The sequence below is a fragment of the Pseudoliparis swirei genome, chromosome 16 (genome assembly GCF_029220125.1).
Source record: "Pseudoliparis swirei isolate HS2019 ecotype Mariana Trench chromosome 16, NWPU_hadal_v1, whole genome shotgun sequence".
In the NCBI taxonomy this organism is placed as follows: Eukaryota; Metazoa; Chordata; class Actinopteri; order Perciformes; family Liparidae; genus Pseudoliparis; species Pseudoliparis swirei.
The window spans coordinates 10,071,926-10,087,250 of NC_079403.1; the positions used below are offsets into that span (position 1 = coordinate 10,071,926).

At 41.2% G+C, this 15,325-nt stretch overlaps 1 protein-coding gene across 2 annotated transcripts in view; it reads right to left on the reverse strand.

The window, feature by feature from the left end:
* Nucleotides 1-3,067: 3,067 nt before the first annotated feature.
* vipr1b (vasoactive intestinal peptide receptor 1b) overlaps nucleotides 3,068-15,325 on the reverse strand; it is a 46,629-nt gene continuing 34,371 nt past the window's right edge. For both annotated transcript variants that reach the window (XM_056434062.1, XM_056434061.1), the window contains 7 exons: nucleotides 10,395-10,548; nucleotides 10,180-10,240; nucleotides 9,992-10,064; nucleotides 7,569-7,660; nucleotides 6,884-7,013; nucleotides 6,407-6,448; nucleotides 3,068-4,927 (listed from right to left, as the gene is read on the reverse strand). In XM_056434062.1, the coding sequence (XP_056290037.1) occupies nucleotides 4,736-4,927; nucleotides 6,407-6,448; nucleotides 6,884-7,013; nucleotides 7,569-7,660; nucleotides 9,992-10,064; nucleotides 10,180-10,240; nucleotides 10,395-10,548 (744 nt within the window). In that variant the 3' untranslated portion in view covers nucleotides 3,068-4,735. The remainder of the gene's footprint in view (nucleotides 4,928-6,406; nucleotides 6,449-6,883; nucleotides 7,014-7,568; nucleotides 7,661-9,991; nucleotides 10,065-10,179; nucleotides 10,241-10,394; nucleotides 10,549-15,325) is intronic.

Below are 15,325 nucleotides of genomic sequence, written 5' to 3' on the forward strand. Positions count from 1 at the left end.
CCTGCCCCCCAAAATGTCTGTGCACGTGCCTGACAACGCCAATCATGTATATTCATATTCATGTTAAGCTATCTGCTATACTCAAGAGTTTATCAATCTCGACAAAATGCATCATAAACGACCATACAGCCCTTCTTTTATTCAACACATGGGCCCCGGGGTTGTTGTATTGAATTGACTGTTTCTAGTTAATATTTCATGCACCAACTTTCAACACTGCAAATCCCTTTATTCACAATCATTACAGTTCCTAATAATTATTGGTGTTATGCGCATGGTCATTTCCATTTCATGGAGAGAGCGAATGAGACATTAGACCCCAGAGCGGCTCTTCTGGGAAGCCGGGCATGGCATGGTGTGTGTTTGTTCATCTTTTTCCGGCACACAGCATCCCGCCCTGGATGAATGTGCTCTTCTTCATGTTGCTGCACACAGCAAGAGGCCCGCTGGGCTCAAAGGCAGTGAGTGAACCAATAACCCTGAGGGACAACAGACGGATTAACTCAAGTAGCTGGAGTTTATTACACAGAAGCAAACTCAGCGGGCAAGTTGTTGTTGTCAAATATTGTCGCCTAACTGAAGTTCAACTGGCATCGGGAGGAACTGGAGTGAAAGAATGATTCAGATCCTTTTACCCGGTGGGCGGAGAACTACTGAGAAAGTAGAAGTAGTGTACAATATTCAATATTACAAGTGAAAGCCATACATTCAAAAATAAAAGTAATTGTTAAGTTTGATCATACATTATAAGTATATTTAATAAAAATACTGAAGCATTTGACCTCCAGATTACAACTTCTGATCTTTTATCTGAATATTTGGTCTGTTACTGTAAGCATATGAAAACAAACAGCATGATAAAACACTAATAACATAGAGTCGTTGCCTCTTAAACAAAACATGTGGATTCATTTGGAATTGAGTCCAATCCTGTGTTTTCAATTTTTTTTAGTGGTGTATGTTTGTTTTTCATGTCAGATTTTGCCTTTAAATTATTGTAGCATTCAAGTTTAAATGGTGTTGTCAAAGTGCAGCTAGTTTAAATGATAGCAATCATCATATTAATGATTCCTTTATGTTTTAAATGCAACATTGAAATATGTTGAATAAGAGGTACTATACACCCCTTTATATAAGTGTAAGTGTAGTGAAATGTGTCCCTCTGAAATGTAGTGGAGCTAAAGTATCAAATTAAGTAACCTGCCTCAAAGTTCGCAAATAAATGTAATATTTACTTTCCATCATTGTTCTTTCACTGAATTTATGTAAGTGATGTTAAAAAAAGGTTATACTGGCTTTATTGAGCTGAGATCTGAAGCTCTTAAGAAGTATTACAAGGTTCTGAGGCGCTTTTGCATGTAAGGGCACCGTGACCACAATGAAGTGAAAAAATACAGTAATTCACTGCCAAGATAATTCCTCTCTGTGAGCCGGAGGGAGTGACTCGAACACTTTGAGCTGTCTGTTAAAACACATTGTTTCCTAAAGAACGCAGTGTGCTGCTTCCTCACCATTTATATCAGCTGGAACATCAAGCTGTATGCTTGCTTACTCAGGTCATCTTCTGACAGCTATATCAAATATGAATATTTTAAATGAAAAATACCAGAATTTTTTTTAAATACAGAAACAGGGATTAGCATATTTGAACCAACACCTTTCCTCTGAGCCTCTCTGGGAGTAACATGATTAAAATAAAGGAGCCAACTGTAGGCCAGGCCCTTGTCAAGTAGTGAGAGCACTTAGGGAAATAAGCTTCAATGAGGCGACAGTGTTCCAGTCGATGAGGAGATTACAACTAATGAGATCCTTTGGAGTGGGTAGTCGTGTCCACCCTCCGGTTCCTCCTGCAGCCGCTCGCACGGTTTGTCCTGCTCGCGGACGCTCAGCCATGTTGAGAGCTGTGTAGAGTCAATCGCTCAATCATAGATTTGCTCTGAATTCCGTATGTTTTAAAACAACGTTGAAGCAAATTATGTTGTGGAGTTTCACATAATGTCGGTAAAAATGATAATTTTCACTACCTTGTAGATTTCTAAATAATAATAATGTAATACAGTTTGAGTGGAACAGTGGTAAACATGTTTGGTAAGTTTCCTGCCAAGAGAAGTCTTAAGATGCATAGCACAACAAATTCTAATAATAGTTTTTTTTAAACTCTTGTTCATAAACTAAGTGGCCTTATGTGTATATAAATGTCAAGTTAAGATAATGAATACTTACAGTACATTTGTAGCTTCACAAAACTATGCATTGCACTAGTGTTACACACATTGCACTAACAAATACACTTTAAAATCTTAAACAACACAATATCCAGTTTATAAATACTTAGCATGCTTCAGCACTGAATACTAATGTGAATAGATACACATGAGAATGATTGTTGATTCAATATCACTTAATATTTGCTCACCGATACAAAACAACCAGGACACCTAAACACTAAAAGACCATATCTATAAAACCAAACAATGTGGGTACTGTACAGTATTTTAGGGAATCATTTGTATGAATCTTCTCAACTGTTGACCAGAAAGTGAATATTTCCAAAACTGTTGTACGGTACTATTTCGTTATGCTTTTGTCCCCAGCAAAACATCCCACGTAAGAGGCCGTTGCTGTAAATAATTTCTAAGATCAATATTAGCATGTGTTGAATTCATTGAGCCATTAAATCGTCAGCGGATTGAGATCATGTTATTTTCCTCCTTAAAGCTGGATCTTATGTTTCCTCTTGCATGAACATTTAAGTGACTTTCAAATCTGACCTTGTAATGTGAAAAGCCCAATGACAGCATTGTTGTGACAGCTTCACTAGTCTCTACTGACATGTCAGGTTCAAACTCCTCAGGTGGAGCAGTTTCAACCTGACAAGTCAATGGAGAGTCCAGGAAATATTATTACCAGAGCACCACCAAGACGGCTGAGGGGTTTGAACCTGACACGTCAGGAGAACCTGGAGGCCTACAAGTCGCAGGACGGATTTGAATTGTGATGCAGTTTCTTCTCTTGAGCTGTTATGCTAAGCACTGAGCTACATAAACAACAAATAAACACACATTAATTACAATCACATTACTGATATATGATATGGTACAACAATCCATAGTAATTAATTTTCTTTACACTGTATATTTTGGCTGTACAATTTTAAATGACAACTTTAGAGAAAATGTAAACATTCCTGAACTGAACTGCTTAAAGGTGCAATATGTAACGCTGAGCCACTTGCTCCAAAGAAATAGAGCATTTCACCTCAAATATTGGGTCCATGCAATCTAACTTTACAATCGTCAGTTTCAGACGGGCAGTTGGAGCCCTGGCGGTGAGGTTTTCTCTGGCTGAATTCGAGCTAACTGAAGTCACGGCCATCATCTGGAGCCGCCACACGCTGTACCTACGAAGAAGCCTCTTGGCACTTTGAGTTTGATCCAATACAAAACTATGAGACGCAAACACATCATGGATCTATCATTAATATGACCCCGGGCAGCTCTACTTTGTCATTCTCTCGTGTTGGACTGAGAGCCGACTGGACGCGACAGTGACTCACTATCGCCTCTAGAGGGACAAGTAGTCTTACACGATAGGACGAGCTCATTTCAGTAACATCTCTGCCACACAATGCATCGACCTCTTTGACATCACGTCAACACTCTAATATCCTCACAGTCTTTCGATAATGTTGGTACATTTTTTACAAATATTATCAACTCAAATCCTGCCAATATCTTACACATTGCACCTTTAAAGAGCATTTAGTCTCCAGAGCAGCCGACGGCCAGTGAGGATTTGATTGAAAGTGTCACTTCAAAACAATGAATCCAGGCACTGGTCAGTGATTGGCACAACACTGCCACAGGGTGCTCAACAGACAACCACCATAATCTAATCTACAGGCTCAGTCACAAAAAACAAAAGGGAGGAGTGTTCTGATAAAGGAGAAGGCAAAGGACAATAAGTCTCAGATAGTGCAGAGAAGGGCATTTATACTCCGAACTCCTCACTGTGAATCAGCATCACACTGCTCACCCAGTCTGAAACCTCATTTGTTTGCCATTTATGGAAGAAAACAAATGTCAAACTGGTTCTCAGACACTTTTTTCCATCTTCCTACAAAGTGAGGAAGAGCCAAAATTCTCCCAAAACACGATGCTCGTAGTTTAACGAGTTTTCCTTTAAAAAAAAAAGAAGTAAGTCAGCTCCTTTTCTCCAAACGGCTGTGTCTTCGCACCAGCCTTGTTCATTCGCTGCGGTAGGAATCCACTAAGTATTTTTTCATCAACGTGTAATTACATCAGGTTGCAGGATGCTGGTGCAGCTCACAATTGTATTCCCTCACATGACCCCATTAATCTGTGACATTTTGCATTGCCTGGTGTCCGAGCAACATGATTTATAACAATTGACCACACGACACATCCTGATTTCACCCACAAATTCATCTGTACATGTGCGCTGAATCTTGAAAAGCAAACAAGTGAATGGTTCTCATACAAATGTGCAAAAGCTGTGCTTGTGAAGCAATGTGTCTGTATGTTTGTCACTTATACCTTCTCAAGAAGCGTGGAGATTAAAAGCTGCCTAGAAGCTGTCGCACTATTTCCTTCTCATCACTTTGCCCATGTCCACGTCACTCACGCTCATGAGGCAGTGTATTCATGTTTCTGCCTAATGGTTGGCATGAGAGTGTTTTGTACAGCATGTATGTCCGGATCAATGTTTGTGTGAGTTAGATGCTAGAGAGGTCGTCGTTACAGGAGGACGAGCCCCGCCGTGTTTTGGGGCTGCATCGTGTCAGCATGGAGATCTGGGTGCTGAAGTTGTTGCTGTTGCCAATAGACGGATGTTGGTATTTGGTGTCTGAGCCCATGTATCTTTGCAAGTGCCACCTTCGCCACTTCCTCCTGATCTCTCCTTGGACCTACAATGGATAAGAACAATAATACTTCAGAGTGTTTTACCGTGTACATTTCTCATTACAGGAAATGAAACGCCCATTTCCACCATTGTATCAGGGTTAACATTATTTCAGTCACCGACTACTTCACACTTGGCTGCAGGGCACCCCAGTACGTGCTGGAGGTCACGGACTGATGGAGCACACGGAACCACATCCTCCACAAAGAGCAGGAACACAATTCTGAGGTTCCTAAACTGGACTCTCCTTTCCCTGGCTGGGCTTTGAGATCCTGTCCATGAAAATCCCAATATAGCCCTGATATGACCGATGTCGCGGGCCGTATGAAATCCTACCGCGGGCCGCCATTGGCCCGCGGGCCGGACTTTGGACACCCCTGCCCTACGAGAAGCTATTGCCTCCGACAACACAGCTCCCAGGGTCACACAAAACCCTCCACCATGTACACATGGTGATTCATTGGAAGGGCCATATTGGATGAGCGTCACACAAATGAGCATCAAAAACACAAAAGGGGCGACAGAGCAATAGCTAACTAAATGTGCACGTTCTTCACGTCAACATTGGCACATCTATGAAATGCACGAACACCGTAAACACCCGAGACAATTCCCCTTGTGTAGCCCACCAACTTAATTCTGATACGCCATTATGTTGTGGCGTATCAGCTGAAAATACATACAGTACATATACTTGTTAGGTGTGGGGTCTCCCATAGTATTACATCTGGAGGTGCCGACAACAACAACACATATAGCGTTTAGCTCTGGCTCATATCACAAAATGAGCAACACTAGAAAAAGCAAAATACAAGATCACTGGGGGGGGGGGGGGGGGCAACGAGCAACAGTCCACTATGTGATTACTGCATTTGCACCAGTTAAATGAAATAACTGGTAGAGAACATCTCCAAACAAGACGTACCTTACTGTTTTACAGGGTTACAAAACCACACAAATCTTCTTTTTTTTACAATTTCAACAAACACTGAACATTATAAGCTTCATGAAAGTGTTTACCGTTTACCATTTTAGAGGCTCCAGTAATTCATAAACACAATACCGCCACGGCTTTAGAAAGGGACAAAGATTTCGATTGAGACCGCATAGTTTCAAGCCTTGCCATCCAACCCATCACTGTGATTCAATCTGGCTCAGCACAGAGAGCCTCTGCAGACATTACCGAATAGCTTGCTGTCAAGGAGGCTTTGCTTTTTACAACCCTCCCATCCTGCAGGCAAAGTGCACAAAATATGCTGCGAGGAGGTCCAAGGGAGGCAACCAGCGCTGGTGACTCACACTAACAGCTCCAAACACCTTTCAGGGCTGTTTGTAAATGTAAGTGGTGCACAGAGGGAGCCACAGAAAAACTACAGATTAACGACATGTTCTGAGAATCAACACTTTGCTATCTCTGCATGGAAATCTTTAAACAGTGTGTATATATAGACTGTGTTTACATCACTGCGAGGGGGCTACCCACCTCTCCGTTGAGGAAGCAGTAAAGGACTGCGACTACAAAGCCCTAAATGGAAAGAAAAACGCAGTTAAAAGAGTAATAACGTTGTGAGTCATGGTGAAAGCTCCAGTATCTGTTATATTGTTTGAACAACTATTTGGAATTCAAGGAACAATTGCTAGTTTACAGTAGTAATGAGAAGAATGATTTCTTGGTTGCCAAACAATCTGTAATGGCTGCATTCCTCCATCGTTTCTCAATATGTGTGATGGACTAAAACAGCACAGAGGCAGCAACACGGCCACTGAATGAGCCGGCAGAGCCTTGGAGACCTGCCAGGGTTTCTTAAATAGACATTCTGGCAGTTCAGGGCTGACAGGAAGCCCAATCATTACTTACGGTCTCTAATTAAATTTGATTTTGAAATTCAAGAAAAATGTAAAAATACGATGTAGAAGCGTTTTTTGTTAATCACTTCTTCCAAAAAAGTTGATGTCATACCTGAAATGACCCCAGAATCAAGTCAAAAACCAGTCGCATCTCAGTCTTCACTTGCTCTGGAATGAATGCAAACACAATGAAATTGATCCCAAACAGAGGAATCAAAAGCAGCGTTGACTTTGCCAGCCTCCTGAAATGACAAAGCAGAAAGAAAAAAATGTCTCCCTCTGGTGAAAGCAATTTTCAATCCGTCTCCATATATGCCAATAATGAAATGCAACTCCAGAGTCCTTTTCATTTTACATTCCAGCTCTGAGGACGAGATATGGAAAAAAAATCCATTAAAAGTGTCAGTGGGAAAATAGCTCATGCATTATGCTGGCTTATGAGATGCTCTCCATCACAGGGAAACACTTAAACACATAGAGCTCTACATCTCTGTGCAAAGCAGCGGCCAGGGAAAGGCTACTGTGCTGAGTACCTCATGCTAATGCAGGCCATGATTTTTTTTTCTGAAGTAAAGAAAAAATATTGTTTATCCTTCCATTGCTTTGAGCATAAAAAGTACAAAGTAGCCACATAAAGAATGGATTGAACCTACAGCACTTCAGCCCAAGATAGAACATGTTGAAGTGATATAGATATATTCAAACGTCCTAGAGATCAGTAATAGTTCATCTTATCTGAGCTAATTAACTGGACACATTTATAGCATAGAAACGACTAGTAGATACGTCATACTCACGAGTACTGGTTGGACTCATTTCTTCCAATATCTGGGCAGTTGATTTTCTGGCGAAGTATTCGTATAATGCAGATGAATAGAATGAAGTTCATCTGTGGAAATTTGAGAACATTATAGGGGGTTATGTGACATATAAATGGGATTTAGTGCTATTGTTCCATTAGGACATTTGTACATGGAATAAAAGCTGGAATAAAAGTCACCGGCTATACATGATTTCAGTCTCTAAACTAATGGATATGGAGGAATTGTTGAGAGATGCATCTTATAAGAGAAGATTGTTACTATATTTCATGTCACTCTGATTGGATGTTTTATTTATTTTTACCTCTGAACTGGCAACGCACTCAGAAACACAAATGCTACAATTTCGTTCCATTTCCTGCATTCTGGTGAATTTGTATGCAGCATTTTATGGAATGTATTCATTAGAATTATATTGTACAATGTCAAGGAAAACACAAAATGCAGGCGCAGGTGATCATCTAAAATATACAAATATAATGGAATATAAAGCAGTAAGGCTAACAGGCATTCTTTATTGCTTTCAAATATGTATTTAGATGTTTTTCTCAGTGAATGTTTTGTCTGATGAGTTTGAAGAAGTAACATCTTTTAAATGTGCATGTGGCACCGATTCACATTAATGAATTCATTGTAATAAGCTTATAAACCCCTGGACTTTAATAGCTGATATGCAATTCAGCAATATTTCTGTTCATGTTCATAAACTTTCTGCAAATTCAAAACATTCCCCTGTTCCCTAAGATGTTTTTTTTTTTTTAAAGTAACATTACTAAAATAAAGTCGTAACTTAATGAGAATAAAGTCATTATTTTATAGTCAGTGGTACATTAGCTAATTGTTCTGCTCTCTGCTGATATGGTAGTAATGCTTTCAGACAGTTTTATGAGCTGCAATGTGAGCAATTGTAACAGTTTAGCGCCACGCCTTCCTTTTTGTAATAGTTGTTTTCATCCTGTCACACCATCTCGTCAATCCAACTCCCCTCACCTGCCTCTGATCACTCCCTCGTTAGTCCCTCATTCCCTTCACCTGGTCCTCACGCCCTTCTCACCTGCAGCCCATCCCCTCATTAGTCCCTCACTATTTAGCTCCCTCACTTCCACTTGTCCTCTGCCAGATTGTCTTGTGTTTTCGTGCCAAGTTCTCCAGCGTTATTAGAGTATATTCCTGACCTGCCTGTTCTGACCTCTGATTCTCTGCGCTGCCCCTTTTTGGACTTGTTTGCTTCTTCGACTGATCTCCCGGTTTTGACCCAGCCTGTTTCCAACCAAAGACAGTCATCTTTGTTACTCCTGTCTGAGTCTTGCTTTTGAGTCCACTCTAATAGCGCCGTGACAGCAATAAAGGAAAAGGACGGGGTTCAGTCAGGATACGCTGCGATGTGCAGCAGTTCAGAACCACTGGCCAACAAGTGATTCGGCTCCACTGCTCTTCTGAATGTGTGTCTGTTCACTACGAAGATAATGTGAAAAGATTAGCTCAAATATTGGTAAGGACAATTCTGTCCTCCCAAAATATTGGTTGGGACGTGTCCCTGTCGTCCATATGCAGACGCTGCTGCAGATGAAAAGAGACAGAAGGGTCTGACAACCGGGCTGCTGATCCTGATCCTGATGTGGAAGAACACAAGTAAACCTGCTGAGTCTGCTGCCAAGCCAAGACCCACAAAGCAGGACATCAGCACACATCAGTAAACAAATAAATTAAATTAAATTATAAATAAATTAAAAAATCAGTTTTAAACTGGAACTGGGGGGGCTGCCAAAGGTTATTACACCTACCAAAAATAAATTTAAAGCTCATTGAGAAACATTTACTGTATCTTTCTATCTTAAACTATAACAAATAGAAAATAGTTACTTGCCATTTCTTGGAAACAGCAGCCACTCTTCATGCTAAGCTAACTGCCTCTATCTCCAAATTTGATGCACTCATATGAGAATGATAGTGATATTTTGATAGAACTCTTGGATGAGCAAATATTGTCTAATCCATTAACACCTGAAGCAAATTTAAATGTCATACTATTTGCACGCTGAGCACATCTACAAACATTCCTGTCTTCAACGTTTGTAGATGAAGTGGATGATGACAGATGGACACGTGGATTGTAATTATCCTTTCACCTTTTCAAAGTGAAATGTGAACTTAACAAGCTCTCAGTTATGTCGACATACAGCAGGAACACCAAAGACAATATGGAGTTCAAAAGCATGCACACAAATGACACTGACAGGTAAGTCTACGGTGGACTGATGATAACTGACAAGGATTTGTTTCTTTCTCAGTGACAATTACTTTTTCTTTGGGGAGTCTGTCTTAACAGCTCAAGGTGCATAAATATTGATGTCATGGAAATTGACTGATAAAAAAGTGCTTACGGCTTGTAAACTTACCAGGATTGATGCCAAAATAGGAGTTTTAATAATCCACCAGAACACATCAGTGTTCTCGATTATATCCCAGCACCTGGTGATGAATGAAAAGATATTTATGTACAAGTTGAAATCAAAGCGAAATCAGACCTTGATTTTGAACTGGACTCTAGCGGTCCAGTTCTGGTCCCCTGGTGTTTGTTTCTCACCCCACATTGTTAAAGTAGGCTTTAGTGATGCTCCAAGCTGTGATGAAAATTGTCGGACCACCTGGGGACATAATAAAAACACACACACACATAAGTGTACACCAACATTATTATTGTATCCCATCGGCACGGATCACAGGCTGTGGTTCATCTTCATTGAGGTCTCACCCCAGGACAGCAGATCAAATAAAGACATGTAACTTTGGGGTTCTCACCCCAGCCGATCAGAATGTAAGCCCAGAAGTACTTCCTCTCGGAGAAGAACGAGACAGCCAACAATGCGTGAAGATAAAGGCCTTCCACCAGCAGCCAGAAGAAACTGGCCATTATACAGTACTGGAAGAACACAATCACTACTTTGCAGCCAACCTGGTAATAAGCACAAGGCACAAAAACAGACATCTCACAATTATAGTGAAGTAAAGGTGGATACATACTGAACAGGTAGATATTACAGGGCAATTGCATTCCCTAGATGAGCAGAATTGTATTTAGAAAATGGGAAAATGCCCATATTTACATTTTCATCTGGTGCAGACTGCCTATGTTCAAACTTTTGATCAGTTTTTGCCCAAACAAAAGCATACATTTCTATTTGTTTCTATCATCAGTTTACCTCTGAGCATTCAGTCACATAAATGATGGCAGGCTAGTAGTGAAGTAATAAACAAAGCGTATTCTGCATTACAAAAGTCGTCATTTTGAAAGCATTTGAATTTAAAGTAAAATTGTCTTTCTTGAACTGGGTTCTCCGGTGATACAAAGACCGTGACAGTCATTAATTGAAGACATTGACTTAATAATACGGCACTTTTTATAAAGTGCATGATGCTTTATAGGTCAGTTATTATATTATATTGACTTGACAGCCGGAGAGATTTAAAGCTACGCTTATAAATACTAAATAACTGATCTTTAAAGTATTATTGAACCATGTGAGGCTATTAGTTACTCCTCATCAACCCTTTGTAGAGGAGGACTTATGAGAAAATATGGAATATTTATACCATTCCATTCTCCATACCGCTTATCCTCATTAGGGTCGCGGGGCACTGGAGCCGATCCAAGCTGACATTGGGCGAAGGCGGGGTTCAGCCTGGACAGGTCGCCAGTCCATCTAGGGCGAATATTTATACCATTTAATCATTTACAAATGCAGAATACCAAACTGTGTTCTATCTAACATCAGAAGGTATTCTGAATTTGTAAATGATTAAATGATATTCTATATGTTCTAATAAGTCCTCCTCTACAAAGGTCATGAGGTAGCCTCACATGGTTCAATAATACTTGAAAGATTAGCTATTGTGTATTAACAAGAACAAACAAGACATGCAACATATAATATCTGTAAAATAGCAGAGTGCATAAATGTTCCAGCAGATACTTCAGCGAGCAAAAGGACGTCAACCATGCAGGGTAACACAATCAGCTCTATTCTGGTTGGCTGACAGCACAAAAGCCCAACATTTCCATCAGGACGGGTGAATTCATTCAAAATTCAGTTCGCTGCGACTGAGCACTGAAGCGGCGGGGCTGCTGTTGAACTAGTTCCACAAGAATGCGGATAAAAGGTTCATTCTACTAATGGTGCGGGTGGGCTGAGCTGTGGAGTGTGTAGCTCTGTGCCAGGCTGGCACACACTCCAGGAGCCACATCTCAGGATCGCAGAGATGCTACAGGGAGGGCATCACGTAAGAGAGATCAATACTGTGGCCATTCAAAAAAGAAAAAGAGTGAATAGTGACGCTGAATGCTGAGCACTTTAGCATGTAAAATGTGAGATGAATTGGGAGGAAGTTGAATGGACTGAAGCACATTATGGATGTGGAAGTGTGGAGAGGAGGGCACCGAGGTCAACACAAATATGATAAAGAAACAAAACTGAGTGGCTATAAATGATGCAACAGCCGAAACACCCCACTGACATTAAAACAAGGGCACACACACACACACACACACAAAGCCATGCTATACCACTGAAAACACACTGCAAAATGCTACGCCTCTTGTCTACCTGAAATCAATTATATTTAGATCTACATGTTTACTATCCAGCAGCACAAAGTGTCTCGTGGAGTTTACACAGTATACATCAGAAATAATAAATCTAACTAAATGAATAATTCTTGCGGTCAATGCTGTACTTATATAACGTATTCAAGTCAGTTTGGATACATTCGTATGATGATACTTAAATGAAGGATCTGCTGATGTTCTTCATTAAACACACCGAGGCTACTTTGGAAATTTATACTTATGAATAATACATTTTGTCTAACAATCAATGGTTTTCTGGCGCCCACTTTTTCTACATGCATATGAAGAAGTAAATCAAGTGTCAGTCAAGCGGACAAGGTTATCGGGGAGTCGACATGAATTGATTCCCACATGGCATCTTGAGAGGAAGGAGATTGACCCTGATGGGCTGCGGGGAACTTTCTGCGACTTTTAATGCGTCCAATACAAATTGTTTTCTGGAGCTACATTTAAAAAAGAAAAATCCTGCTACCAGTGGAAGATCAATGCCACCCCCTCCCCCCCGACACACACACACACACACACACACACACACCTTAAATAAAGCCTCCCCACATATCATAAATGAACCTAATGGGTCGCTATCTCTAACATCCATCTGCAGAAGAAGGGTAATGAACCAAGCATGCAGAACACCTACACACAGACAGAGATAGCGACAGTAACCGAGCCAACGGTTGTAATGGAAGTAATGCTGAGGTCATGATGAGCGCTGTAGCACCAAACCGTGTCTCTATAATGCCTTTTTCAGCCGACCCATGACAGCGGCTGGCTCTCGTCATCCCAATAGTTCCATTAACACAATGGAGACAGACGAAAAGAGCTCGCCAAAAAGACCCACTTAGAGGCCCGTCTCGTGGCCACATCATTCAACATAGACCTCATGTTCGCAGGCCTAACTGTGGGCTCGGGGGTCTCGGTGGGTGTGTGGTGCAGCGGTATGCGGCGGGGTGGTGACGGCGGTGGAAAGCTGACAGGAAGACGTCCAGACATTGTGGTTTGATATAAGTCCAAGCATAAATGGCTTGTAAGCTTTGCATTATTTAAGGGTAGCTTTGTCGCATGGGTTTAACATCTTATCTTAGTAGTATTTCAGGGAGACAATACATTTAAATATATATGTTGTTGCTTGAGAGGTAACCCCCCCCCCCCCCCATTCGCGAGCCAGTCAGGTTTTGACTCATATTTAAATATTCTGTAACTGTTTTTATTGTCAATTACTCACGACTTGACTATGACAGTTCCCTCAATATATATATATATATATTAGTGCTGTGAAAAATAACGCGTTAACTCAGTTAATTCAATTACAGGTTTAACTAGTTTTTTTTTTTTTTACGCATTTAACGCATGCGCAGAATGAGCTTCCAATCCGTCTGTTGTTGGTCGTCGGGACGAAAAAAAAGTCACTTGCAGAATGAGCTTCCAATCCACCACTTCAATCTGAACTCTGTCCGCTCTCATGCAGACGGTCTGTTCATCGGTAATGATCCTTCCGCAGGTTCACCTACGGAAACCTTGTTACGACTTTTACTTCCTGTAGATCAGGGTCTCAACACGTCGATCGCGACCTGCCAGTCGATCGCGGCGTAGTGTCGGTAGATCGCATGACATTAAAGAGATTGGCCCGCCCCCTGACATGTTCTCTAGAGCACGTCTTTGTTCTTTTATTAAACTAAACGTCTGTTGTTGATCGTATCTCCACAGCAGCATGTCATTTCTGTCTCTTCGCGTTGCGTTAACACTTATCGATCTCCGTCTCGCGCGCCACAGAGCTCCGTGCGCGCGCATCGGGACCGAGCAAAAAAAAAGTCACTTGTCAATCTGTCCACCTTTAGATTGTATCATGGTGGAGTTAATGGTTGACAAACAAGAGAAACATTTTCTGTTTAAACATTCTGTTTAGGATGAAGATGTATTAATGTTCCAGATGGAAGAAAACTGCTAAATAACTGCTGAGTTGCAGCACATTTGATCGGGACTTGTCCTTTAACTCCCACGTAAAGCAAATCTCAAGGACTGCATTCTTTCATCTACGTAATATTTCAAAAATCAGGCACATCTTGTCTCAAAAAGATGCAGAAAAATTGGTTCACGTTGTCATATCTTGAGACTGGATTACTGCAACTCCTTATTAGCAGGCTGCTCTAATAAATCTCTTAGGTCCCTCCAGTTGATCCAGAATGCTGCAGCTCGTGTTCTCACTAAAACTAAGAAAAGAGATCACATCACTCCTGCACTAGCTGCTCTGCACTGGCTCCCAGTAAAATCAAGAATCACTTTTAAAATTCTTCTCTTAACCTACAAAGCCTTGATTGGTGATGCTCCATCATATCTTAAGGAGCTTGTCGCACCATATTGCCCCACTAGAGAGCTACGCTCACTAAATGCGGACTACTTGTAGTTCCTAGAGTCTTAAAAGTAGAATGGGAGCCAGAGCCTTTAGTTATCAAGCTCCTCTTTATGGAACCAGCTTCCAATTTCAGTCCGGGAGGCAGACACAGTCACCTCGTTAAGAGTAGACTTAAGACCTTCCTCTTTGACAGAGTTTATAGTTAGGGCTGAATCAGGTTTGCCCTGGTCCAGCCCCTTGATATGCTGCTATAGGCTTATAGCTGCCGGGGGACGTTTTAGGATGCACTGAGTACCTATCTCCTCTTTTTTTTCTCTCCTTAAGGATGAATTTTCATCTCTCAATCACACGTTACTAACTCTGCTTTCTCCCGGGAAGTCCTTTTGACTTTACGTCTCATGGGGTCATCGGACCCTATGAGACGGCATAGATCCTATCTGCCTGATGGATCGTCTGGGTCGTGGAATTCCTGCTCATGACTACGCCACTGTCCTGTTGAGACTCCGCCCACTCCTCCTCCCCACCGCCATCTGCCTGATGGATCGTGGAGGTCTCCATCGTGGAATATGCCTACTATGAACTATTCATACACTCTGTCATATTCATTGAATGTATTTTAACTCTAAATCTGTCCTTCTGTACACATTACATCTATTGCATCTGTCCATCCTAGGAGAGGGATCCTCCTCTGTTGCTCTCCTCCAGGTTTCTTCCCTTTTTTTCCCCCTGAAGGGTTATTTGGGAGTTTTTCCT